We start from the raw sequence: 26,493 nt of genomic DNA on the forward strand, positions 1-26,493 counted from the left end.
AGATAGGATACCTTTCCTTAGTTCTAACTACCTGTGATCACAGTCCCATTTGGGTCACTAGGTGCTAGGCATAATTCTCCTTTGTTTCCTCCTCAGGATAATCCAAATAACTTACCATCTGTGAGAAGAAATTTTCTGTGTATGTAAAGTGTCTAGTGTTTTTCTATTTAAGAAAAAACGCTTTTGGACATTTGCTCTTCAACAGCACTCTGACTCAGACCTAGAACCTATCTGGATAGACAAAGTTTACTTTGCTCTTCCATTCATTCACACATGTCTGATCATGAGATACCGAGTATTGGAAATCAATGATCTCTTATGAAGTAGGACTAACGCAGTTCTCTGGGATGCAACTAATCTGGAAGGGAATGTGTACAACAGTGGGACTTGTCAGTTAAGGACTTGTTTCACTTGGATTTGTGTTTATTTTGTTGGACTTTTTAAATATTCTTTTACATCATTCTTGGTCATTGTTGAGGCCTGTTGGGATTCATGACCTCTATTTGTAAGCAGATGATAAACAGATGGAATTGATAACTTAGTGATAGTCCTGGAGAATGGGTGCAGCTTCCAGCCATGTCTCCACCAACTGGAGAGTAATTCTGCCTTCTTGCCTCCTTTCTGAGGTGGGCAGGAGTGGAATGAACACCTTTAACCCACTACAGAGAGATCCATCAGGACAGGCAAAGTGAATTTGCAGGAGGCATATTCATTTCAAAATTCTCTTCCCTAGGAAATTCCTTAAAAGCACAACTACGTGCTCACACTTTGCAGCTTGTTAGTAACATCGCCAGACAGAAGACCCGCAACCCCCTGAATCCATTGTTCACTAGAATAATGTGATTTCTCTAAAGTAGGAGTAGACCTGAGGCCAAATCTGGCCCCATATTTTTTTGTATGACTTGCGAGCCAAGCATGGCTTTTACATTTTCAAATATTGGGAAAAAAGTCAAAAGAAGAATAATATTTCATAACACACGAAAAATATGAAATTCAAAGTTCAGCATCTATAAGTAAGTTTTATTTGGAACTTAACTATGCCCTTCAATTTACATATTGCCTATGGCTGTTTTCACACTGCAGTGGCAGAGTTGAGTAGTTGGAACAGAGACTGTATGGTCTGCAAAGCCTAAAATATCCTTTATCTGGCCCTTGCATAAAAAACTTGTCAATCCCAGCTCTAGGGCCTATGGGAGCAAGGGAGGCGCCATATCCCTCTGGGTATATACAAAATGACCATGTCTTTACGAGCTTGTATAGACGCCTCCTCTATGCAGTTATGGGGACTGTACAAGTCAAGGAATAGAAAAAAGAGAACGAGCTAGTAGAATCTCCTCCAACCCTTGCAACAACTGAGTAGGACAGGTAGTAATAGTAGAGTATCCCCATTTTATTAATGAAGAAATCAAGACATGGAGAGGTTAAAGGACCTGCCCAAGGCCACACGACTATAAGTGACAGAACTAAGATTTGAAATGTCTCTGGCTCTTCATCTCACCGCACTTACTTAGAGATAAACATTACCGTCTCCAAAAGACATAAAAAAGCAAAATTCCTCAAGAATTAAATATATGCCAGCTTATGCTAAGTATCACCTACTTAATGAAGAGACTCACTGGGTAAAATAATTGAGGTGTCATAATTTTAAGTGATGCAGGAATATGGCTGAAAGGGAAACAATTTTTAGAAATTTCACTTTATTTCATGACTGGGAGTTAGGTGCAGTTTATTTAGTCTTACTGCCAACATAATTTTACCCAGTACTAGGGGATCAATTTCTGGAATTTGATCTTTTCTGTGGCTACACATTGTTCCCTGTATCAAAGAAATACAAACTTGAGAAATCCAGACCTTTGGCCACAAAGGGCAAAGGAAAGGATAGGAGGAAAAGGAGCAGAGAAATCCATCTTCGCTGCTGGGATATGTCAGCTAAGCAGCTGGTTTTCTACAGTAGTGGCGGGCTACTGTGAGATACCCACCAAAGAATTAGGAGTGAGAAAAATAAGGTGAGCTTTGAAATAGCACATAATTAAAGGCAGCAGAAATCTGCAGAGTCGGCAGAGAGAAACGGCCTGACTCCCAGGCCAAGCATCCGGGAGCATAAGGAGTAGATCCTGTTTTCTGTCACTAAAGGGAACTCAGAGACTGGGCAGCCCGAAGGGCTGGCACAGAGCCCTGTCCATCACAGTGAATTGACGGTTGCCCTCACTTGTTAGAGGACCAACAAATGAATATCTCTTTAAGAGCGGCTCCTCCTATTTTCCAACAATCATCTCCCCAGTGTTGGTTCACGGAAAGTCTTTTATTCTTTCAAACTGCCCAAACAACTTGGACGGGACCTAAACGTACAGAAGAAGGGAAGATAAGGACAAGGTAGAAAAGGTAAAAAGGATCATATTGTAATGGACTGAGAGGGAGGGGGTGGGGGGGTGGGCAAATGGAGAAGGAACATGCTGTGGTTTATACCAAATATGGCCAGAATGAGGATGACATGTATTCAGGTAGATTTTTTTGTTGTTTTTTTTAGAATTAAGGATCATGATTCTTGTCATTCAAGTCTATTTCTCTGCATATCTATGTGATTTTGTCCAAAAAGAAAAAAAATAAAAGTATAGAAAAATTAGAAGCAGGGCCTAAAGATAGTGCCAGGAACAGGAAAAGATTAGGAAATGTAATTTTCTTAGAAGAGAATGGAGGTTGAGGAGGGCCATTAATGGGAAGAAATTGTTTTGGATGAAGAGACTTCTCTTTTTAATTAAGAAGGTGAAGAACATTGTTAGGAGAGGAAAGAGGGTGCCCACCTGGCGTACTGAAATACAGACGTAGCCAGACTTTGTTCCTCATCACGTCTTAAAGTAGAAAGAAGAAATAAATAAAAATATATGTGTGGGCGTGTGTGTGTATGTGTATGTACATATGTACACACATGTACATATATGTTTGTTTCTTCATTCATACATATAGTTGTGGATATGTGGATATTTCAGTATTTATGCATACACATATATATACGGTGGTCCTCCCTAATGCACAGGGGATATGGTCCAAGATGCCCAGTGGATGCCTGAACTGTGGATAGTACTGAACCCTACATAGACTATGGCTTTTCCTATACAAACATAACTATGATAAAGTTTAATTTATAAATTAGGCACAGTAAGAGATTAACAACTAATAACAAAATAGAAAAATTATAACAATATACTGTAAAGAAAGTTATGTGGCTGTGGTCTCGCTCGCTCTCTCTCTCTCAAAATATTGTGTTTACTCACCCTTCTTCTTCCAGTGGTGCCATGAGATGATACAATGCCCACATGATGAGATGAAGCGATATCAGTGAATGACGTAGGCAGTGACACATAGTGTCCCTGGCAAGACATTGGAAGATTTCACCACACTACTCAGGAGGGGGCACAATTTAAAACTTACGAATTATTTATTTCTGGAATTTTCCCTTTAATATTTTTGGATTGTGGTTCACTGCAGATAGCTGAAACCACAAAAGCGAAAGTGCAGATAAGGGGGAGACACTGTGTACACATGCATATATATATTTGTTTCTTTATTCATTTATACATATGTGTTTGTGGTCATAGGTGCGTAGATATGTGTTTTAGTTGTGAATTTCCTTCTCTTTACCCTGTTCACTCTCTCTGATGACGAGTAAATTACAAAAGACCAAAGGCAAAAATGATAAATACATATGCCGGACCATCAGTCTCTTAATTTTGGAGAGTTGGCTAAAAGCAAAGTGATTCTTTTTTTTGGGAGAAAACATTCTCTTTAGAGAATGTTAGAGAGAATTGCAAAATGTAGTTAGATGACTAAAAGGAGTTCTAATCTAGTTTTTTTAAAATATTGCTTTCTTGGTACAAAAATAAAGTTTCTTATTATTCCAAAGAGTGATACAAAAAAATAGGTTTTCAGAAATCCTGTTGCTGGAAATGTTCTCTGGGCTTTTACACAGGTGACCATGGGGAAGAGAGTGGCCATCGTTGGAGCTGGTGTCAGTGGCTTGGCTTCCATCAGGTGCTGTCTGGAAGTGGGGCTGGAGCCCACCTGCTTTGAGAGGAGCAACGACATCGGTGGCCTATGGAAATTCTCGGTGAGCTGGACGTCACTGCAGTAGACCAGAAAGTGAGGTGGAAAGTGGGTGAGAACACATTGCTTGAGCACAGGCTTCCAAACCAGGTGCCGTGGCAGTTATAATCCCTCCTAGGTTTGGAATCTACAAAGCACAAATCAGAAGCAGGTTGGAAAGTAAGTTCGTTACTTACTTCAGAAGTAAATGAGATTGCATGCTAGCCTTGAAGGTCTCTGCATACAGAATTCACCCCTGATAAATCATTGATGTGTAAGTCACTTGGGGATAAAATCTATGGTGAAATATTGGTTAGGTTCATGTAAAACAGAGTTACACATTTAAAAAACAATGACTCTTCCCATTCTTTTGCTGAGGTTACTAGAGGTCCTCTTAGTGATTCAGACCACAGACTTTAAGGTTTCTGGTGCTAATTTTGGTCTTGCAAAAAACGCATAATTAATGAGACAGCTACACAAGGAACCAAGAATAGGACACACTGATCTGAAGTTGCTCAATGCCCTTTTGTCTCTGTGCATTTGTAACGAGGACTCTATCAGCAGACATGCTTATATGCACTTATTAAATCACTTCCAGTGTTGCCTTACAACCACATCAGTGAGTGTGGGAGCTTCCTAGTGCCCCCCACTCCATCACATCTCCAACCGTAGAAACAGTGTTTGGCCAAGTATTCCCCGTCTGTTTTCTTCTTCTTCTGATAAACTATTAATATATATGCAAATTTAAGTAGCTAGATAATCCTTTTTAAACCACTATTTCCTCCTCAAATGCAAAATTAGTATTATATTTTATGACTCAATAAAAAGGTTGTATATAAGGATACAGTGTCTTTGACAGCTCTTTAAATATTATAAAGAGATGAGCATTATTCTCATTAATATAAATATTTTCTAGACTGTAAAGAACTCTTGAAACCTCCCAGCATCTTGAATAATTCAATCTTTACAATAATCCTATAAGCTACGTATGATGTTTTCCCTTTTACAAATGAATCTGAAGCTTAAAAAGAAAATTAAAAAGTGGTAAATGGTGAAGACAAGATGCCAGTTCAAGGTGGCCTGTGTCTCCAGCCTGAATACTTAACCCCTTTGTTTAACTGCTGCGTGTCATTTCAACAAGCGGCCTATTGAGCTGGCGCGCTCTTCTACACGGTCGTCTTAACCAAATCATCATATTCCAACTGGCTTTGCAAAACATGACTGAAGATACACACTGCTCATATGGCCTTGGAGAGCAGCTGCCCTCTTGCTGCTGAAGGAAGAGTTAAAATTTGAACCTGGCATCATAGAGTGATAGACCACTCAGCTGCTAAATGTGCTACCCTTGGAGAAAAAGGAAAAGCCCAGGGGTAGAATCTCAAACCCAGAGGCTCGAGCCTTGAGCTACAGAGGGTTATTCTCAGGCCTTGACAGCTAACAAAGTTTACCCTACTGGATTTCAAAATTGCTTGAGACTGGTGGCTCCTTTCCTCTTTTCCACTTTTTCCCTTTTGGAATGGGACTATCTATAACTAGTAACATATGCCTGTCCAATCATGGTATTTTAGAAGAAGATGAGTTGTTTTCTAGTTTCACAGGTCCATAGATGGAGAGGAATTTTGTCCCAGGATGGATCATACCCAGAGTCTCATCCATATCTGATTTAGATAATTTTAGATGATGAGACTTGGGACTTTTGAGCTGATGATACATAGATAAGATTCGGGACTTGATTTGATGCTGCAGTGGATTGAGACTTTTGGATGTTAGGATGAGGTGAATGTATTTTTTTCAGGTGGGATGCATGCGAATCTTTAAGGGCCAGACAGTGGACTGTAGTAGGATGAACAATTGAACAATGCCTCCCCACCAAAGTCATCAGGCCGAATTCCTGAACCCTGTAAGTGTTACCTAAAAAGGAAAAAAGGATATTTGCAGATACGATGAAGTTAAGAACCTTGAGATGGTGAAATTATCCTGAATTATCTGAGTGATCTTAAAATGCCATAATATATATCCTCATAAGGGAGAGGCGGGGGAGATTTGGCACACAGAGACAGAAGAGAAAAGGCAATGTGATCTGCTCAGCAAAAAGAGAGAGATTGGAAGATGCTGTGATGTGGCCTTGAAGATGGAGGAAGGGGCCATTAGCCTAGGAAGACAGGCGGCCTCTAGAAGCTGAAAACGTCAGGGAATGCTGGCATCCCCCAGAAGCTGTGAGAGGCAAGGAATGGACGCTCCCCTAGAGCCTCTGGAATGAACGCAGCCCCATTAACACCCTGATGTCAGTCCAGCGATGCTGATGTGATTGTAATATTCTAATATTATACTTAAAATGGATATTCTGGGGGCCCTGAAAATTTTGAGTTATATGAGCCCCAATTAGAAATTTCTGGTGCTCAGTGCTTTCCATTATGAACTAGCAACTATACATAGAGATCTGCAATTTGATATTCCTTCAGAGAGAAAACCATTTCAGGTGGAAACTTAATTTTTTTAAGGAAAAAATATTTTTTTCTTTGGAGCACCCTTTGAGGTTTTATTGGCTCTTTAAAATTGAAAATATTATCTTAAAGGGGCTGGCGCCGTGGCGGAGAGGTTAAGTTCGCGTGCTCCGCTGCAGGCGACCCAGTGTTTCATTGATTCGAATCCTGGGCGTGGACATGGCACTGCTCATCAAACCACGCTGAGGCAGCGTCCCACATGCCACAACTAGAAGGACCCACAATGAAGAATATACAACTATGTACCGGGGGGCTTTGGGGAGAAAAAGGAAAAAAATAAAATCTTAAAAAGAAAGAAAATATTATCTTAAAGTTAGATTAATGTTTATCTGGTTTTTCTTTTCTTAAGGATCCTGGTTACTTTTGACCAGATGTTTCCTTAGCAACCATGGCATCTTGCACTTTGGTCTGTCACTAGCTGATACTCAGTAAATCCTGTACTTTAACCGGAGGAAATATGCCTCATTTTCAAGCACCCACGGAACATTTCTAAAACTGATTTTTTAACCAAAAATCCTCAATAATTTTGAAAATATATATATATAAAAAAAATGAAATTCTCTGTTAACAATACAATGAAATAGAACGTTGTAGCAAAATGAAGAAGGGCAACACTGCCACCAGGAAATTTTAAACTTTTCTCTTAAAGATCTATTAACTGATGTTCTAGAAGTTTGAGCCAATCAATAAGACAAGCAATTAATAATAAAAATAAAGAGAAAAATGGAAAGGAGGGAAAATTATCATTTGTTTACTATATAGCTTTATACCAAGAAAATTCTAGGAAAATTGTTACGAAAAATAATACATTAGAGTGGATGATCACAAAATTACTAGATAAAAATCCATAGTTTTTATATATTTTAGAGTTACCAAACCAGCTCTTTTTATACTACAGCTGATCTATTTTATTTGAGCTACACAGTTTTTAAAATTTTGATCCAATATTTTAAAATCAGGATGTTTCACATAAAATCTAGGGATCTTTCTTCTTTTGAAAAATCAGAAGATCAGGCAACACTGGATCTCCCCTTACTCATAGTAATAATCAGCCCCTTTTAGACTGAATTTGAATTCTCTGTTTTGCCATATTCAGGTTTGGCCCATTTCACTCATTTCTTTTATAACTTTTTCTGCACCTATAGAGTTTGTGTGACCAATGCTATATGGAAATAGCAATCCTTTAGGATATATGGAACAAAAGACATACCTATGTGCAAAATTTTCCATCTCCTCCTTCCTCAGGCAGTTTTATGATCCTTTTAGTTTAAATAAACCTTCATGTTTATATCATTATAATCATGTAAATATTGTTCATTGCTGAGTCACTTACTGGATTCTAATGACACTGTCTTTCTTGGACAGTTTTTTGTTTTCACTGGAGTTAACAATTGCCTTGTATTCTTGTTTGTTTTAATTTTACAAATACTATCTCTAATTTATCCCCCAAGTTCTCCCATGGAATTATGATTCTCTCCTCAATATGTTTAAGCTCAGCAGGTGTTCCATCAGCTTAATTCTTCTGAACTCTGTCTTAAAGGTATTCTTCTGGATTGTCTTCCTTCTCTCATCTGGGCCTGCCACATCGCTGGTACCCTGGGGAACCCTGGTTTCTGGAACTCTTATCTTCCTCCCATTTAGTTTATTCTCTAATTTTAACAGAGTACATCAGAGTATGTCCTCCAGTAGTTTGCTGAGAAATTATACCGGTGAGGTAAAAGATTGTAGACCTTGAATGTCTTGTAATACCATTATTCGATCCAGATTCCCAGTTAATTAGATCTAGGTTTAACTTTCAGCTTTCTCTGGTCTGTTCCATCAGTTGTCATTCATCGACCTATGTTCTATCTTCCAAAATGTTATTTCTTGTTTGCTTCTACTTTCCGCTCCCTTGTTTATTCCTTGTGGGTTCATACCCCTGACACCTTTACAGTCACTTTAGAGGAGTTCTGGGTGAAAGAAGAGTTAAATGCATCTACACAATTTGTCATATTTAATCAGAAATCTGGATTACTTTTGTAAACAGAAAAGAATAAAGCTACTTCCATAAATAAGCAGGGTGTGGATCTTTGTTGACCACTCTCCCCCAAAAAATTGTAATTGAAAATGCAATTATGGTCTCTATAAGTCATTCTCTTATGAACTTCCTATATAATCAATTTAAAGGAATCAGTCTATAAACATGGGATTTAAGATACCCTATAACACTGAGTAGGAACAGTAAGATGTCCATGATGTGTTATTAGGTTAAATAAAGCAAGTCATAAATGATGTGTTTAATTGCTGTTACAACTCACTTCTCAGTAAATATGGCCTTTTGGGGACCTAAGAAAAGCTGAAGACCAATGAGTTCAGCATTGCTAGAGAGATTTATTATCCTGGGGCACCCAAAACCTGAAAAAGCACCTCGAGCCTGTCTCAAAGTTTCATATCATTTTTATTACGTGAAACTCCTCCCTTGGTGTAACAGTACATAATTTTTCCCAACTTTGGCCAGCTCCAGGACCTCACTTTTGGCCTCGTATTAATTTTCTATTGCCGCATAACAAATTACTATAACCTTACCAGCTCAAAACAGCACCCATTTATTATCTCTCAGCTACTTAGGCCAGAAGTCCAGATGAGCTCAGCTGGGTTCTTTGCTTAGGGTCTCACAAGGCCAAAACCAAGTTGTTGGCTGGGCTGGGCTCTTATCTGGAGGCGCCGGGAAAGAATCTGCTTCCAAGTTCATACAGGTTGGTGCTGAATTCAGTTCTCTGCTGTTGTAAGACTAAGGTCTTTGTTTCCTCGCTGGCCGCAAGATGGGAATTCCTCTCGGCTCCTAAAGGCTGCCAGTATTCCTTGGCATATGGATCCCTCCATGTCCAAAGCTAGGAACAACAAGCTGAAGTCGCCTCATGCTTTGAAACTCTGACTTCTTCTGCTACTAGCCAAAGAAAACTCTGCTTTTAAAGGGATCTTGTGATTAAATGAAGCCCACATAGCAACATAGTCATGGGAGTGATATGATATTTACAGGTTTCATCCAAACTCAAAGGGGAGAGAACCATACAAGGATGAGGGGCACTGAGTCATTCTTAAAATTCTGTCTACCATCTGCCTTATGTCACAAGTTGAGGGAACAATCATGAGATTGTTGAGTGAAGCATGTCAGCCAACCCTAAAACCCTCACTCTGTCCTGGGAGATCCTCTCTCATCTTCTCCTTGTGGGTTCTTGCTAGTTTTCAATGCTTTATCCACTTTCCATTTCCTTTAAACCAATGTTTTCCACCCTAGAGATAACCACTAGTGTGCTATGAAATAAATTAATGAATGAATCTGCAGTTTTAAATGGAATGTATAGAAAATATCAGAGGGCAACTTGAGTAGTTGAATATGATTTGTTTCATAAAACTTTTGTTTCCATTGTGTGTGTGTGTGTGTGTGTATTGGGTTGCAATATAAAATACATTATTCACCATAGATTGTGGTCAAAAACATTTGAAAAACACTAGTCTAAACACAGCCAAAGTTCCTTCCGCCCTAGGTACATAAGAAAATATTGTGAGCTAATCTGCCAGAACTACCTCATGAAGGGTTAAAGGAGATTTTTTTTATTATGAATTTACTATTTAGCCATTTTAAAGTGTACAGTTCTGTGGCATTAAGTTCATTCATGTTGTTGTACAATCATACCACCATCCTTCTAAGAACTTTCTTAATCTTCCCAAACTAGCACTCTGTTCCAATTAAAAATAACTCCTGGGCCAGTCTGGTAACATAGTGGTTAAGTTCTTGTGCTCCACTTTGGTGGCCCAGGGTAAGCAGGTTGGGATCCCAGGCGCGGACCTAGCACCACACGTCAAGGCACACTGTGGCAGCATCCCACATAAAATAGAGGAAGATTGGCTCAGGTGTTAGCTCAGCAACAATATTCCTCAAGCAAAAAGAGGAAGATTGGCAACAGATGTCAGCTCAGGGCCAATCTTCCTCACCACAAATAAAAAACCAAAACCGGTAAAGATAACTCCTGATTCTTCCCTCTCCCCAGCTCCAGGCAACCACCATTCTTTCTGTCTCTATGAATTTGATTACTCTGAGTACCTCATATAAGTGGAATCATACAGTATTTGTCTTTTTGTGAGTGGCTCATTTCACTCAGTGTAATGGAACTCCTCAAAGTTAATTCCCACAGCAGCATATGTCAGACTTTCCTTCACAAGGGCACACCCGTACGGTGACTAATGGCAACTAGACTCTTGGTGGTGAACACAATGTAGTCTACACAGAAGTTGAAATATAACGATGTACACCTGAAATTTATATAATGTTATAAATCAATGTTACCTCAATAAAAAATTCATTAAAAAAAATTTTTATAACAAATTTTGTGCATCGTGCATTCAGCACATTGCTATTTCAACGAAATGATGTGATACCCATTCTGAAATGTATACAGTGAATTGATTAAAAACATATAAAAAAAGAATTTTCTTTCTTTTTAAAGCCAAATAATATTCCGTTGTACATATATGCCACATTTTGTTTATCCATGCTCGTGAGTTGATACACTGAAATCTTGCAGGGTTGAATTTTGGAAGATATCTATCACTGTATCTAATTGCTCAAAGGAATAAAATAATTCTAATTATGTATTCCTAAAAGGACATAATGAAATTCGGAATTTGTTTCCCTTAGAAAAGATGTTAAGGCAAATATATTTTTCCATATTCTAAATTCTTTTGATTAGCATCAAATTGTTTAAGTGAAGTTAATTAATGCCTCATCTTACTGAATTCACTTGTGAGCAAAGGCTGAGTCAAAATGAGTGATAACTATTTGGAAGTGGCTTTGACTGTGACAAGTAGACTCATTTACAAACTCTCTTCCATTTGAAACCATGCATTCGCAGGACCGTGTGGAGGAAGGCAGGGCCAGCATCTACCGGTCAGTCTTCACCAACTCTTCCAAAGAGATGATGTGCTTCCCCGACTTCCCGTATCCCGATGACTTCCCCAACTTCATGCACCACAGCAAGCTCCAGGAATACATTACTGCATTTGCCAAAGAAAAAAACCTCCTGAAATACACACAATTTAACGTAAGATGGTATCAAAAAGTTAGTTTGGGACATAACTGTGAAGAATTCTATATTTATTTGTTCCTTTCAGTATCTCTTTCTTACTTGTCAACATTTTTAACAGTGTGGCTCTCTGACCCTAGATTTAAAGAATATACATTCTTCTCAAGAATATATGGGAAATTTACAACATTTGACCACATATAATTCTTAGACCAAAATGCCATTTACTTAGAAATCAACATAAAGAAGTAAATGTAAAATAGGCATGAATTTATACATTAAATTTTTTTCTCAACAACTTATGGGTCAAAAAAGAAATTGCAATGGAAATTTTAAAATACTTAGAACTGAATGATAATTTAAATTCTACATATCAATACTTGTAGGAAGCATAGAGATCAAAACTTTCATGAAAATTATAAGCTTAAATTAGAAATTAAGAATGATTTAAAAATTTATAAGATTAGGAAAAGAAAAGCAGAATAAACCCAAAGACTGTAGAATGAAGAAGATAATAAAAAATTAATAAAGTGGAAAATAAAGAATATTAAGAAGATTAAAAGTTCATTTTTTGAAAAGTCTAAAAAATAAACAATAGAAAAATAGCTGACAGTTTGAGGAAAAAAGAGCAAAGTTACAAATAAATAATATTAGAAAGGAAAAAATGGACAAAATTGACATAGATGAAATAAATGAATACTATATGAATACTATTAAAAGTGTTCACCAAATAATTTTTAAATTGGCTAAACTTTTAAATCTCTTTTTAAAAATAATTATCAAAACTCACTCGAAAAGAAGTAGAAAGCCTGCACAGACCTTTAATGACTTATAGTTCTTTTGACTCAGAAACTGAAAATTTTCCTATACAGAAAATAAACAGTTCCATATGTATTTCAAAATTTTTAATGAACAAATTATTTCAATATTTTATAAACTCTTCCAGGGACTAAAAAATGAAGTATGATTCCCAAACTATTCTTTGACTTTATAACCTTGACATCAAAAGTAGACAAGGATAATAGGAAATAGGAAAATTACAGACCAATCTTCCTCAGGAAAATTGATGCAAGAATGAATCCAACAAAGTATTTAAAAAAAGATTGATTGAGTTGAGTTTGGACTAAAGATACAGAATATTTTAATATTATGAAATATAAATGTGTGATTCACTACAAAAACCTGTTACAGAAAGAAAACCATATAGTCACCAAGTTCAGAAAAGGTATTCAATAAAATTTAACACCCATTGGTGCCTGAAAGAAAGAAGAGGAAAGAAAAGGAAACTCTGTCCAAACTAAGATTAGAAGAGAATTTTCTTGACCCATCAAAATATATACAAACATTATCTTAAATCTGCACTGTTCAATATGGTAACCACTAGCCACAAAGTTGAGATGTGCTTGTAAGCATAAAATACACGCTATATTTCAAAGTCTTATTATGAAAAAGAATATAACATACCTCATTCAACAATTTTTATTTTGATTACTTGTCGAGACAGTGATATATCAGATAAATTAGGTTAAATTACACATTTTTTCAATTTTTAATGTGACAACTAAAAAATTTTAAATTACTTATGTTGCTCATATTATATTGCTATGGACGGTGCTGAATCAAAAAGTACAAAGTTAGAATCATTTCCTTTAAAATCCAGAACAAGATAATGATTCTTATTATTATGCCTCTTTTCAATAGTCTTACATTTAAGAAACAGTCCAGTAAGTAAAGAATAATAAATAAAAGGAATGACAACAAGAAAGAAAGAAAATATCATTAATCGTAGGTGATAAGATTTTCTGCGTGAAAATCCAAATGAATCTAGAGGCAAATTACTAGAATTAATAACATTTAATACAAAAAAGTTAGGCAAGGTGATGATATATAAGATCAACATATAAAAATCAATTGCTTTTCTATATGTCAGCAACAACAAACAGAAATTATGAGCCAAAAAAGGAGCCATTTACAGTAGCATAAATAAATAAATAATCTCAGAGTTATTCTATAAATAAATGATGCGCAAGATCTTATGGGTTCATAAGTGCTTATTTTATTATCATGCTTCCTAAGTAGGAAAACATTACACATATAGGTGTATGTGTATTCTTCAGTACATATGAAATACTACGCCATAAAGTTTTTAAGAACAGTTAATACCAGATAAAGATTCTCTTCCTAATATAACCTGAAGAACTGAAAGGTTTTTTTAGAAGAGAGAGCACACCAACAGGCAGCCATTTAGCCGTGAATAAATATTTGCAGGTAATCTAGTCCAGTGATTCTTCCAGCATGAACATCACCTGGGAGCTTATTAGAAATTCAAATTTTCATGCCTACCCCAGACCTACTAACCAAAACATCTGAGGATAACGGCCCAGGAGTCTGTACTTTAACAAGTTTTACAGGTAATTCTTATGCACATTAAAATTTGAGAAGAACTGAAGCTCTGAATATAGATCAGATTTTCATTGTAAGCCAACAATAATGTTAAAAAATAAAATGGCTAAGGAGATACGTTCAGAAGTAGTTGTTGTTACAAAAATCATTAGCCACCAGGTTACTTTATAGACGTGGTACATGCCCCTTGTAGACTATGATTGAATTCACTGTCACATCTCCAAGACGAGTCACTCTGTACTGCAGAAAATTGGTCACGCACAAGAAATCTTGTGGGTGTAAAAAAATACAAAATATTCTTTTTTTGGTATATTGGTATAAAATATACATAAGAAATATATATACCACTTAATGTTTGTTCTATTCTGAGGAAATTTTGAATTTATAATATGTTCCTTAATAATGAATTAAGTATTTTTCCTAAGCCACTATCTATTAAGGATTTTTTTCATACTATTTGATGAAGTTGGTGCCAAATCTACCTGTTAGCACAGAAAAGAAGGCCATCTTTCTGTCTTTCTCTTAGACATTTGTAACCAGTGTAGAGAAACATCCTGATTTCTCAATCACCGGCCAATGGAATGTCACCACTGAAAAGGATGGTAAAAAAGAATCGTCTATCTTTGATGCTGTAATGGTTTGTTCTGGACATCACGTGTACCCCAACCTACCGAAAGAGTCCTTTCCAGGTAAGGCTGAAATTTAGGCTGCCAACTACACATCTGGCATAGATGAATATCTTGATAATGTCTTTTTATATATAAAAGTACAAACAGATTAAATTAAAATATGCTTCTATTATATCTAACATACCTGGAGGGTTAAAATTTCATTTTGCTGTGACTGCATTCACCCGCAAGTTCTCTCACAGCAGTTTTTTAAATGGAAATCACAATGATTCATATGTTTCCCACCTTTCGCTCAGGACTAGAACTTTTTAAAGGCAAATGCATCCACAGCCGGGACTATAAGGAACCAGGAGCATTCAAGGGGAAGAGAGTCCTGGTGATCGGCCTGGGGAATTCGGGCTGTGATATCGCCACGGAACTCAGCCACATAGCTAAACAGGTACCACTTCCCAGGTGTTTGGGGACTATCTTTAAAGGGACAGAAACAGTAACCATTTGAAAGGTATGATATGAAAAGGGGTGAGGGGCAGGGACTTGATGCAAAAACTTAGCGGCATTTCATATAGCCCAACTTCCCTCAGTGACAGGTGAGGTTTTAAATAGCTTGATACAGCAAAGACAGAACATCAGCAAGGAGTGACGTTGTTGTTCGACAATCTTCTTCAAGACATTTGGTGTCCAGCATGTGTCTGATCAATTCTTCCAAAGCTAGTGTGGATTCAGGCTTAAGGTTATATCTCTGAGACTCTTGGGTAAATCCCTCAATCCCTCTGAGTGTCGGTTTTCAAGAAAACAGACAAAAATAGAAAGTATTTTCTGAGCTTGTTAAGGAGTTAAAGCATTTGAACATGATTTCAGCAATATGGAGTTCTATATGCATTCATTCATGTGTACGGTCATCCATGGCTATTTGTTGAGAGCTTCCTATGCGCCAGAAAGTGGCTTGGGTGTTGGAGAGAGAGTGGTGAACAAAACAGACATGATACCTGTCCTGGAACTCAGAGTCCAGTGAAGAAATAGATATTAAATTAGTACAGGCAAGGAGGTATAATTTATAATTATGAAAAGCATTAGTAAGGAAAAGAACAGCATGCTATAAGAGTGGATCATAGGGATGACCTACGTGAGACTGGGAAGTGGAAAGGCCGTTTTGAGCTGATGACATTTAAGCTGAGAGCTAAAATTTGAGAAAGAGGCACAGTGTCAGAATAGGAGTACAGGAAGAAGGTCTTGAAGCAGGAAGAAGCCTAGAGCTTCAAGAAACTGAGAGAAGGCCCCTTGGCTGCAACCCAGTGGGTTTGGAAAAGAATGGTGTGAGATGTTGAAGAGAAGATGGAGAAGAGGTGATAGAGGACCCTTTGGGGCACGTTAGGGAGTTTAAACAAATGCCACCTTCCTGCTTTGGAAGATTCTTTAGAGATTAACTGCCCAGAAGCCCCAGATGGGAATCCTATCTCCAGATGTCACGCCTACTGATGTCATACTGGTTATCCCCAACATAGGTCCATTTTATAATATAGCAGTATGATCAATGAAGCAAGGAGATCAATGGCAGCACAAAAGGAATAAAAATATATTTCTATTTATCCGGTCAAAGCACTATGCTAGAAACCATAGAGGCACAAAGAAGTCAACTACGTGGCCCCTCAAGGAAAATGTTTGGGAAAATAATACATTGATAGCATAGATTAAACATAACCTCAAAAGTTAAGTGGAAAGCATGACAACAGTACAAGAGCTGCCACTGGAATAAAGGATAAACAAGTGACTCAAGAACTAAACGCTATGATTACAGAACTGGAGGCTCCTCAAAGCGGGTAGACCTGAACCAGTCCTTGAAGGACATGTATAAGTCACATGGTTGAAGAGGTGGCAGAGGGTGTTTTTGGGAGGGAAAATGACATGAGCAAAGGTATGGAGACAGGAGTGAGCCCTGCCTATTTGACTATGTGGATTTGTCTTGCTGGAAGGGAGGTTCTTAATAATAACAATTTGTATAACGCATTATGGTACTCAAGTGCCTGCTTATGAATGTGCTCCCTTGACTGCAGGAAGAAAGTAGTCTGGGTTTTACTATGCCCAATTCAAAGAAAAGGCAACTGAGAACTAGAAGAAATGTCAATTGCCTTCTTAAAATTCATAGAGGAAATTAATACTTGAGCCACTAAAGTGTTAGAGGACTGAAGGCCAGATCTGATTCCAAAGAACAGAGTAGCTATAGGAATTGAAGGAGAAAAGAAAAATTGGAATCAGGTTATGTCATATGCTTTAAGGAATTCAACGACAGGCTACAGAATTTGGATTTCTCCATAAATAGTGGTAAATCATTTCAGCTTCTTGAGCTAAGGAAAAATATGATGAAACTATAGTTTTAAGAGATTCATTCATTCATTGTATATAGGATAAATTAGAGGGAAGAAAGACCAACTTCAGAGGCTCTCAACAAATTGATCCTTTGTCTCTGTTTAGCTACCATTATGAGAAATGCCTTGAAGTGAGATTATAGGTAATAACTGTAAAAAAGAAAAAATACCTGAAAAACTTCACTGTTGGGGATTAACACAACAGAAGGAGGAGGAAAGGAGCTCATACTCCATGCCAGGCAATGTTAGCTATATAGCATGGGTTATCACATTGAACTAATCCTCACACAAATTCAATGTGGCGGGAACCTATGAGCTCCATTTTATGAATGAAGAAACTGAAGATTAGAGAGTTTAAAGGAATTTGCCCTAAATCACATCACCAGTAAGTAGCCGAGCCAAGATTGGAGCCCATTTTCTGAATCCAAATTCTGTTGGGACAGTGGTAGGCATTTTAGGTCAAAATGCCTATTTGGGGATCATAGTCGCTTGTTTGTAGACAATGATCATCAGATAAGCACTATGGAAAATACGACTAGACTTCAGTTATTGGTCATCTACTCCAGAGAAGGTTTTATTAAAATACAAAAATTTGCCTGGAAGAGTATGACGGGATGGTTGACCCTGAGATGTAGATCAGCGTGCAGGAGGCTTATTTGAGAGTGCTCTCTGGTTCAGTACTTCTGCAGGAAGGGAAGGAAGCCTCCCTTAGCCTTACTCTGAAGCTGGGGTAGTCCTTCCACATTGTCCCAAATTGGGGTGAGGTGCTGTGGGCCTATAAATCATTGCATCAACCAATCACTGGATGCAGGGAGTCCAGAGAAGGTATAAGACCTTGCGTGAGGCTCCTCTCTTCACCCAAAGCAACTCCCAGAGAGGGCCAACAGCTGAGGGCTGCCTCTGACAGCGCTCCCTGCAGTTGGCGTAATATACTCATTCCTAAAGTGGGATCTGGGGAGCAGACCACAATATCCACTACAAACAATCACTACTTCACTGGCTGAATTGGTGTTTTTTTCAAGGTCATCATCAGCTCCAGAAGTGGCTCCTGGGTGATAACCCGGGACTGGGATAATGGCTATCCATGGGACATGATGCTTGTCACTCGATTTGAAACCTTCCTCAAGAACAATCTACCGACAGCCTTCTCTGACTGGTGGTACATGAAGCAAATGAATTCAAGATTCAAGCACGAAAACTATGGCTTGATGCCTTTAAATGGGTAAAGTAGAGTTAAACATGATATGCCTGCTAACTTTTATTTCAATGTCAGCAATCCTAATGTGTTGCAAGCGTCAAACAAATCAAAATAGTATTAGTAGAATAATCACATCTCACATTTCAGAGGATAAAGAACTGCAAAAATTAGGAGTGGTTTCCTGTTTCACAATCCTCCTTACCAGATTTGCACAGCTGGAAAGTTGTATAACACCTCTAGTCCCTAGAGTAATGACAATAATCATTAACATGTTTTAGGCACTTAATACATGTCAGAGCCTTGTTGAGCCTTAACAAAACTCTGACACGCACTATCTCGTTTTGTCCTCACAATAACTATCAGGAAAAATCTATTATTATGCTCATTTTAGAGATGAGAAACTTCGCCAAAGACCCAAAGCCAGGAAGCAGAAGCAGCGTTCAAAACAAAGCCAGATCTGCTGAGTTCAGAGCCCCTCACTCATAGCCACCTTGCTCTACTGCCTCTCACTTGACGGCAGAGCTAAGTTAAGCCCAGGGACTCTCCTTGTGCTCCACTCTCACCACTCGCCCCTTAACATGGCCATAATGTCTGCATCTTAAGTGTCCTCCTCACTCTCTCCTAAAATATCCCCTAAACCAGTCACAGGATAAGAAATTACTTTGATGGAGGTGAAAAACCCAAGTGTTAAACCATTTACATCAAAGTGAATTCATTGATTCAACAAATATTTATTAAACATTTATTATGTGCCAGATCCTGTGTTAAGCCCTGTGGAGACAGAAATGAACAAAATAGGCAAAATCCTTGAACTTATGGAGCTTGCATTCTAGTAGTGGGAAAGAGGCAATGAAGAAATAGCAGAAGATCATACGGTGAGGTGTACTGTAGAGAAAAAACAAAGCAGGCAAGGGAATGGAGAGTGCCATCAGGACAATTCTAAATGGTGTCCTCAGAGGAGGTCTCACCGAGAAGGACATTTTGAAGCAAGTTCCTGAAGGAGAAGAAGTGAGCCATGAGGATATCTGGGGAAGAGTATTCCAGACAGAGGGCTAGGGCATTGCCTCTTCAGGGGCATCACTGGCATGTTCAACAGATTGCAATGGGCTTCTCTTCCTGGAGAAAAGATGGCTAGAGAGAGTAGCAGAAGATGAAACTAGAGACATCAAAATAGTCAGGTGGCATTGGGCCTTGTAGGCCATTGTAAGGACTCTGGCTTTTACTCCTAATACAATGGCAAGCCATTACAGACACCTTAGCAAATTAGGGACAAAAATCTAAGTTAGTTTGAGGAGATCACTCTGGTTGCTGTGGTCATCATTCAGTGTGTGGGGCGCGGGGGGGGCTAGGTCAAGGAAGGAAGTAAAAAGACTAGTTAACAGACTTATGTCAAAAACCCAGATGAGAGGAGATGGTAACTTAGACTAGGGCTGTTAGCAACGAGAGCTCAGAAGTGGTCGGATTTTGGATATAGTTTGAAGGTAAAAACAAACAGGATTTTGAGTTAGATTGGATAAAGGATATGAGAGCAAGAAAAAGGTCAAGGATGTCTTCCAGAGTTTTGATCTGAGCCAGGATGCAAGGATGGAGTTGACATTTACTAAAATGTGGAAGACCACAGGAGGAGTTTAGTTTTAGGCAAATCAAAGTTGAAATTCCTATTAGACATTTGAATAGAGGAATGCTGAGTAGCAGTGGGAGACACAATGCAGAAGAGAGATTCAAACCATAAGTTAAAAATGTGGATTCAACAAAATATAGACAGTACTTAAAGAAACTAGATGAAATCTCTTGAGGAATGAATGGAGATGGAGAAGACAAAAGTTCTGAGGGCCGAGTTCTTGGGCATATCATTGTTAAGAAGTAAGGAAGAGGAGAAGAATTCAGCAGGAGACACTGAGAGACAATAGGAAGAAAAGGTAGGAAAGGAATCCAGAGAGACTGATGACTAGAAGCAAAATGAAGACAGTGTTTCAAGAAGGAGGAAACCATCAACTGTGTCAAAGGCTGCTAATAAGTTGAGTAAAACGAGGAGAGTGGACTATTGGATCTGGCCCACTTGATCCATCAAGTGGGTAGCTTGAAGATCCTGGTGGCCTTGACAAGTGCAGCTTCGGCTTGGTGGTGGGAGTGAAAGCCTGATGGCAGTGTGTTTAAGATAAATGGCAGGTAATTCTCACAGTTGAGTCCAGCTTTTTTCCAACCAGAATTCCAACCAATCTCATTGTCCAGCTCAGTCTCATCCCCAGTGGAATCTACCTGGGCTCTCTCTCACAGCTCCCACAGTCCTACAAGAACAAAGCCTTTTCTTCAACATTATCCATCTTCATCTCTAAATTCAGATTTATCTGCACTCACTAGAGATATTACTGAATAAAAAGTAGTCAACAGCTCTCTCTTTCAAGACTTCCACTGAGCAAGGCTTCAAACTGGCCCTCTCCTTCACCTGGTCTTATTTAACTTCCGGGACCTTCCCTCCCTCACCTGACTTGTGCCTTAGTCTGCATGGGGCTGACACTTTGTCTGTATGGGAGAGCTGGCTGCAGCTTTCCCACCGTGGCTTCCTTCCTCTATTTGATCTTCTTTACATCACAATGGCCACTTTGGAGTATACTGTGTTAGGAATAATGGCTAACATTTTCTAGCACTGTCTATGTGCTACAGACTATGCCAAATTCTTTATATTATTTAGGTCTCCCAGTGACCTGACGCAGATAGAATTGTTACTGCCACTCCCAGTGAGAAAGATGAGACACAGAGAAACTAAAAAACCTTCATCTGATCAAAGTTCACAGTTAATAGGTTGCAAAGAAAAATTCAAATACCTGGGTACTCTGACTCTAGGACTTTTCCTGATATAGACTTTAACAGGGGATAGGGCCTGGCAGGTTTATTCTTGGATTTGGAGAAAGATCTGTAGAAGAGAAAAGGATCACAGGAAATAGAGAAGACATCAGCAAAGGGCGACTTCTGTTACTTCACAATGTTGCCTTACATCAGTTTTGTTCTTCAACCATACTGGTGACACTCAATGGCATAGAAAAAAATCTTGAGTAGTTTTCTCCTTCCTTGTTAATTAATTATGAATAATCATTAATTATTATGAATCAATAAAACAAAGAGGAAATATTAAAGTTCTTGTGGTTGTCTCTATTTTCCATGCAGAACATTGAGGAAGGAGCCTGTGTTTAATGATGAGCTCTTAGCTTGCATTCTCTGCGGAAGAGTGTCCATTAAGCCTAATGTGAAGGAGTTTACAGAGACTTCAGCCATTTTTGAGGATGGGGCAGTGTTTGAGGCCATTGATTGTGTCATTTTTGCAACAGGCTATGGTTATGCCTATCCTTTCCTTGATGACTCAATCATCAAAAGCAGAGACAATGAGGTCACCTTGTTTAAAGGCATCTTCCCTCCTCAACTGGAGAAGCCCACCTTGGCAGTGATTGGCCTTGTCCAGTCCCTTGGGTCTGCCATTCCCACAGCTGACATGCAGGCCCGCTGGGCAGCACAAATAATAAAAGGTAAGTAGATAAAGACACTCATTGATGGGGAAGATGGATGCCAATGAGAATGCCTTTGGGTCTTTGTAAAAATGATAATCCTAATAGCAAGGGACAAATCCTAGGTCCCATGCAGTTTGGAGACCCTATAATTCTGTATTTTGGGTACTATATTTTATAAGCACTTTAAAATATATGCATTGCATTATCATATGCAACAGTACAAGATATTAATAGAGGAGTTTTTTGTGATTTGTAACTCCTTAGAGCTGTAAATTACTTAAGATCTTTCATTAAATTTAAGAACACCAGAGCTCCTGGTCTTAGGTGCATGACAACTTTATAAAATTATGCTTTCAAAAATCAATAGAATGGCATTATTTGAAAGGTTGACAAGAGAAGATATTTCCAAGCCAATATCCAGTCAAATTCAAATATCCAGTTATGGAAAAAATTATGATTTTTGGAAAGGCAGTGGCTTTTCTCCTTTATTTTCTTCCCTATCATGTGTCAGATAAAGACAAGCAGGGGATCATTAGAGGCAGGAAGTACTAGGTATGGTAGACGGTCAGTCTCTAAGGTATAGGAATACTGAATTCCTGTATTTTAAAAAGAAAAAGGAAACAACAAACTTGATTGGGGTCAGGCAAGGAAGGCAGGCAACATCCTCCAATAGCAGATACTGGGATCAGAGTCACACTAAGGTATGACTTATGATTTGAATGAAGCTGTGAGCAGATTCATATCCTAAGACCAAACAAGGCCACGGTTAAAGAACAAATAGAGGTGTCAAAGTTTAGTTAGACCTAGAGATGAAAAACTCCTGTATGAGAGATCTTAACAGCCCTGCTTCCTTTGAAGCCACATGTAAGGCTTCTAGTCCTACCTGACTTGCTGGGGTTTAAAGGCTCTTTCTATACAGGAGTTTGGGACCTGCCACTACTTATCTCGGGCCACCTCTCCCCCCTAGGCTGCCATCCATGTCTTTATAGTCCTGCACTTCAGTGACCCCCTGAATCTCCTTCACTTTCCCTTCAGGCAGAGATGTGTTGCAGGATGATGTTGCTCCAGTTTAGGCAGCAGCCAGGAAGGTGATTGCATGAAATTCTATTCAGAAAGAAGTAAGCTTAGGGTTCAGGCTCAGAGAGACTGGCATTAAAGGCTGGGACATTTATTCCCTGTGAGGACAAGAGTTGTAACTTGGGCTCTGAAGAAAGAAAAGGCAGAGACCCAGTCAATGCAGAATTGATGTACAAAGCAAAGACTCAGTCTTAGGGGAAATGGGAGATAAGTCAAACAATCCAATTGGGGGAACCAGAATGACAGGACAGAGGGGCCAGTTACAAGTCACCGAGTGGAAGTAGCTGGTGGGCTATTGAGCACAGCCTCTTTCTTCTTGATCTCTCCTTCTGCCCAAGGACAGGATGGGTTGCAAGGTTTGGAACAAAGCCATACCTACAAAGGCTGTTCAAGTGACCCTGCCTATAAGGATTGCAGGAACAGAGACCTAGGCAAGTCGCTGTAGATCTTGAGGAATCAGATCTGGGCTGGGAGTTCTAATCTTGTTCAAGGGGATCCCAAAATTGCCAAAGAAACCACCCTAAATTTGAAGGGTCTCTGGGCACAGAAGCATGTTTTAGTCTGGGTCTCAGAGAACTCCGTAAACCTATGCCAGAATGAGCCTGAAATCCTGGGACAGCCCCAACTCGGATCTGGTCTGCTGGGGTGACGTCCTTGGTGAGTTGTGAACAGTCCATACGCTCAGTCTCATCCAGGAACTGTTGGCTCTTCAGAGAGAAACTTGGGGCTTTGTTAAATTGTATATCTTATCTGCTGGAAATTCTCTTTTCTGGAAAAGCAGGATAATTTCCTATAAAGTTTTTCTTCTTAAATCCTAAAAAAGAGATGCCAATTTACCTTTGTTTGGCTATAATTTATTAGATAACATTCTTATAAGTACAGCTGAGAGATTAGAAAATAATCCTTGAAACTGAGTTTAAACATCTGGTAACTAGCCTAAGAGTAAAGATACAAAGCTATTCTGGTAGTGGTTTTTAATTATTGTGACAAGTACTAGTTCTGAGAAGACTGGGAATGACTTATTTGTTTGTCTCAAAATGACCACATGTTCACTTGCTCAAGATTTTATTTTGCTAGACAGTGACAAAAATATTGGAAATACTAATATGATTCATACCTCATAATTAAAGAGAAAAAATTGCAAGGTAGTCCTATGCCAGACTTGTTTAACTATTACCTGTCTTTCCTTCTTTTTGAGGAACTTGCACTTTGCCTTCTGTGAGAGACATGATGAATGATATTGATGAGAAAATGGGGAAAAAGCTCAAATGGTAAGAACGTCTATTGTCCAGGGGTCCAGAATTTCCATAGAAAAGTCTGAATTTGTGAATACTTGGAACTGTTTTTTGTCTTAAATAGTCCTGAGTGAGGTCATTAGGGTGACAGTTAGGAGCTAAATTCCTCCATTCAACAAGTATTTATTGAGGATTTACTTGGATCCTGACACCGTACCAAGTTGTGTTTTCTGCAAGACAGTGAACTGCAACAGTGGACTGAGAAGCTACATGATACAGTCAGTTTTAGCTCTCCATGGCTCCTCAATACATCGCAGGAAGGAGATCCAGAAAGGATCAGAAATTACAGGAGTTAGGAGAACATGGATGTGGATTTCTGTTTTCTGGCCCATAAATCCTCTGAGAGGTAGAGGATGGGATGCCTTCAAACAGATGGCTCTAATGCAAACGACTCAGCAAAATGAGGATGAGTAGAGACAACCAGGCTCCAGTCCTAGCTCCGTTACTAATTAGTTCAATGGCCATGAACTATAACTTCATTTAAGCAAGAGACAATTTCTCCATTTGTCTATGGGGATAAAAATGCCTTTCTCAGCTATCTTGCAGTGTTGGGGAATGTCCAAATGAGATCAATGTGAAAGTTCTTTGAAAAAAACTGCAAAGTACAGGACAAATGAACAACATTCCCATTACCAATACAAGGGATGGATGTTGGTTCTCACTGATAAAAAGCTTTGAAGAGTTTTCCCCGCTCTTGTTTCTACAAAGTATCTACACAGAGCTTGGATATCCTCAGTGCTGTTTCCTCTCTCATTTCTAGGTTTGGCAAAAGCGAAGCCATACAGACGGATTACATTGTTTATTTGGATGAAATTGCCTCCTTCATTGGGGTAAAGCCCAGCATCCCATGGCTGTTTCTCACGGATCCCAAGCTGGCTGTGGAAGTGTTCTTTGGCCCTTGTAGTCCATATCAGTATAGGCTGGTGGGCCCAGGGAAGTGGCCAGGAGCCAGAAATGCCATCCTGACCCAATGGGACCGGGTACTGAAACCCACGAACACGAGAGTTGTTGGGAGTCCTCAGAAACCTTGCTTATTCTCCCACTGGCTCAAGCTCCTTGCTATTCCTATTCTATTCATTGCTATTTTCCTTGTGTTGATTTAATCATGATGCCCTCTAGGACTCTGAAAGTCACCAACAATACCTGAACTTTGCTATTTAAAAATTAAGAATTTCACACCTTCCACTTTCCTATTCAGCAAGAGTCAGTAAAACAGTACTATTTCTAGGCTTTTAAATAAGCCCCTTTAAGAATCATATCATCATCTGAAGAGGGCATTTATCATTTCTTTTAGGTTTCACTACCAGTCCGTAATCAGGAAGATTTTCTCTCTCTCTCACCTAAATCATCTCCTGAAACATTTTGACATGATTTCTTTTCTCCTTTAAACAATGTTTGAAATATGTACTCTAAATCTAAACAAAGAGCAAATTAAGCAGAGTAGTTATGATATTCTCAGGCTACCTCTGCAAACCATTTGCAGGACGGAGGGGAGAGTTTGGAGATTACATTCTTTCTGTTGTATGCTGCATCCTCCAGGCGATGACTCCTGTTCCCCACCAAGAAACACAGCATGGAGTCCTGCTCTATAAGGAAAGTTAAGGAGAAGTAACTCATTTTATTTATATTCTCAATAAGGAAACAAACTTTCCAGAATGTAGCAGCAAAATAACAACAACAAATAGAACTCCAAATATACCTTTTGTCTGAATGGAAAGTCTTTTAAAAAATTACATAGTTAGTCAAAACTATGAGCTAAGTTTAACACTACCCTTATAGAATGAACTCCTGGGGTATCAGAATAAAACTAAATTTTATTTTTTAAAGTATTACTACATTTTATAATTAAAATTTTGATATTTAAAATTTTTAAAGTTTGACCTTATGGAGCAGATAATGTAATCTGTCAGCACTGTCAGTCACCAGGGGACCTCCACAGCATGTTAGAGTCCGTATTTCCTGCCACGCCTTCGCTTCTAAGTGGGCCAGTGGGACAAGAAGATCTAGATATGGGAGGGCAGCAGGAGACCCGATTTCCTTCAATACTTTCTTCTTTTCTTTTTTTTATTCTCTTTATATTTTATCCTTGGAGCTAAGATTTATCATGAATGTTGTTATACACAGTTTTAAATCTTTCGCTTTTCCTAATTGTTGAAGGTAGCAAAGTAATATTCTGCTTTTAAAGTCTTCTCACAATATGTGAAATATTCCCAAGTGAAAGAGAACTTTTCTTGAAACCTTGTGGCCTAACTGGAATCACGTAACTGAAAATTAAATAAAGCTCATAAAGTTTACTTTGTTTGATGTTATAAATGCTAGTGCACAAAATAAGTTGGAGATTAAAATTGCCATAGTCCAATTTCTATTATTCTTCCTTC

The 26,493-nt window shown here is 38.6% G+C and overlaps 1 protein-coding gene and 1 long non-coding RNA gene across 3 annotated transcripts in view; one reads left to right on the forward strand and one right to left on the reverse strand.

The window, feature by feature from the left end:
• LOC138924216 (uncharacterized) overlaps positions 1–3,312 on the reverse strand; it is a 61,192-nt gene extending 57,880 nt beyond the window's left edge. The window contains exon 1 of the long non-coding RNA XR_011438988.1: positions 3,273–3,312. This is a non-coding gene — a long non-coding RNA (uncharacterized lncRNA). The remainder of the gene's footprint in view (positions 1–3,272) is intronic.
• FMO3 (flavin containing dimethylaniline monoxygenase 3) lies at positions 1,760–26,409 on the forward strand. Of its 2 annotated transcripts, none has more exons than XM_001495951.5 (9): positions 1,760–2,382; positions 3,968–4,105; positions 11,477–11,665; positions 14,577–14,739; positions 14,976–15,118; positions 18,065–18,264; positions 21,406–21,761; positions 24,019–24,091; positions 24,876–26,409. In XM_001495951.5, the coding sequence occupies exons 2-9, from the start codon at positions 3,974–3,976 to the stop codon at positions 25,216–25,218; spliced, it is 1,599 nt and encodes a 532-aa protein (XP_001496001.2). In that variant the 5' UTR covers positions 1,760–2,382; positions 3,968–3,973; the 3' UTR covers positions 25,219–26,409. The 2 variants fall into 2 exon arrangements, with proteins under 2 accessions (XP_001496001.2, XP_070123765.1); XM_070267664.1 differs by having other exon boundaries at positions 1,804–2,006.
• The last annotated feature ends 84 nt before the right edge of the window (positions 26,410–26,493 follow it).

The sequence above is a fragment of the Equus caballus genome, chromosome 5 (genome assembly GCF_041296265.1).
Source record: "Equus caballus isolate H_3958 breed thoroughbred chromosome 5, TB-T2T, whole genome shotgun sequence".
Classification (NCBI taxonomy): domain Eukaryota; kingdom Metazoa; phylum Chordata; class Mammalia; order Perissodactyla; family Equidae; genus Equus; species Equus caballus.

Coding starts and splice junctions, on each gene's coding strand:
- FMO3 (XM_001495951.5), top strand. CDS start 3,974: ATGGGGAAGAGAGTGGCCATCGTTGGAGCTGGTGTCAGTGGCTTGGCT. Junction 11,666..14,576: donor TGAAATACACACAATTTAAC/GTAAGATGGTAT, acceptor TCTTTCTCTTAG/ACATTTGTAACCAGTGTAGA. Junction 18,265..21,405: donor GGCTTGATGCCTTTAAATGG/GTAAAGTAGAGT, acceptor TTTTCCATGCAG/AACATTGAGGAAGGAGCCTG.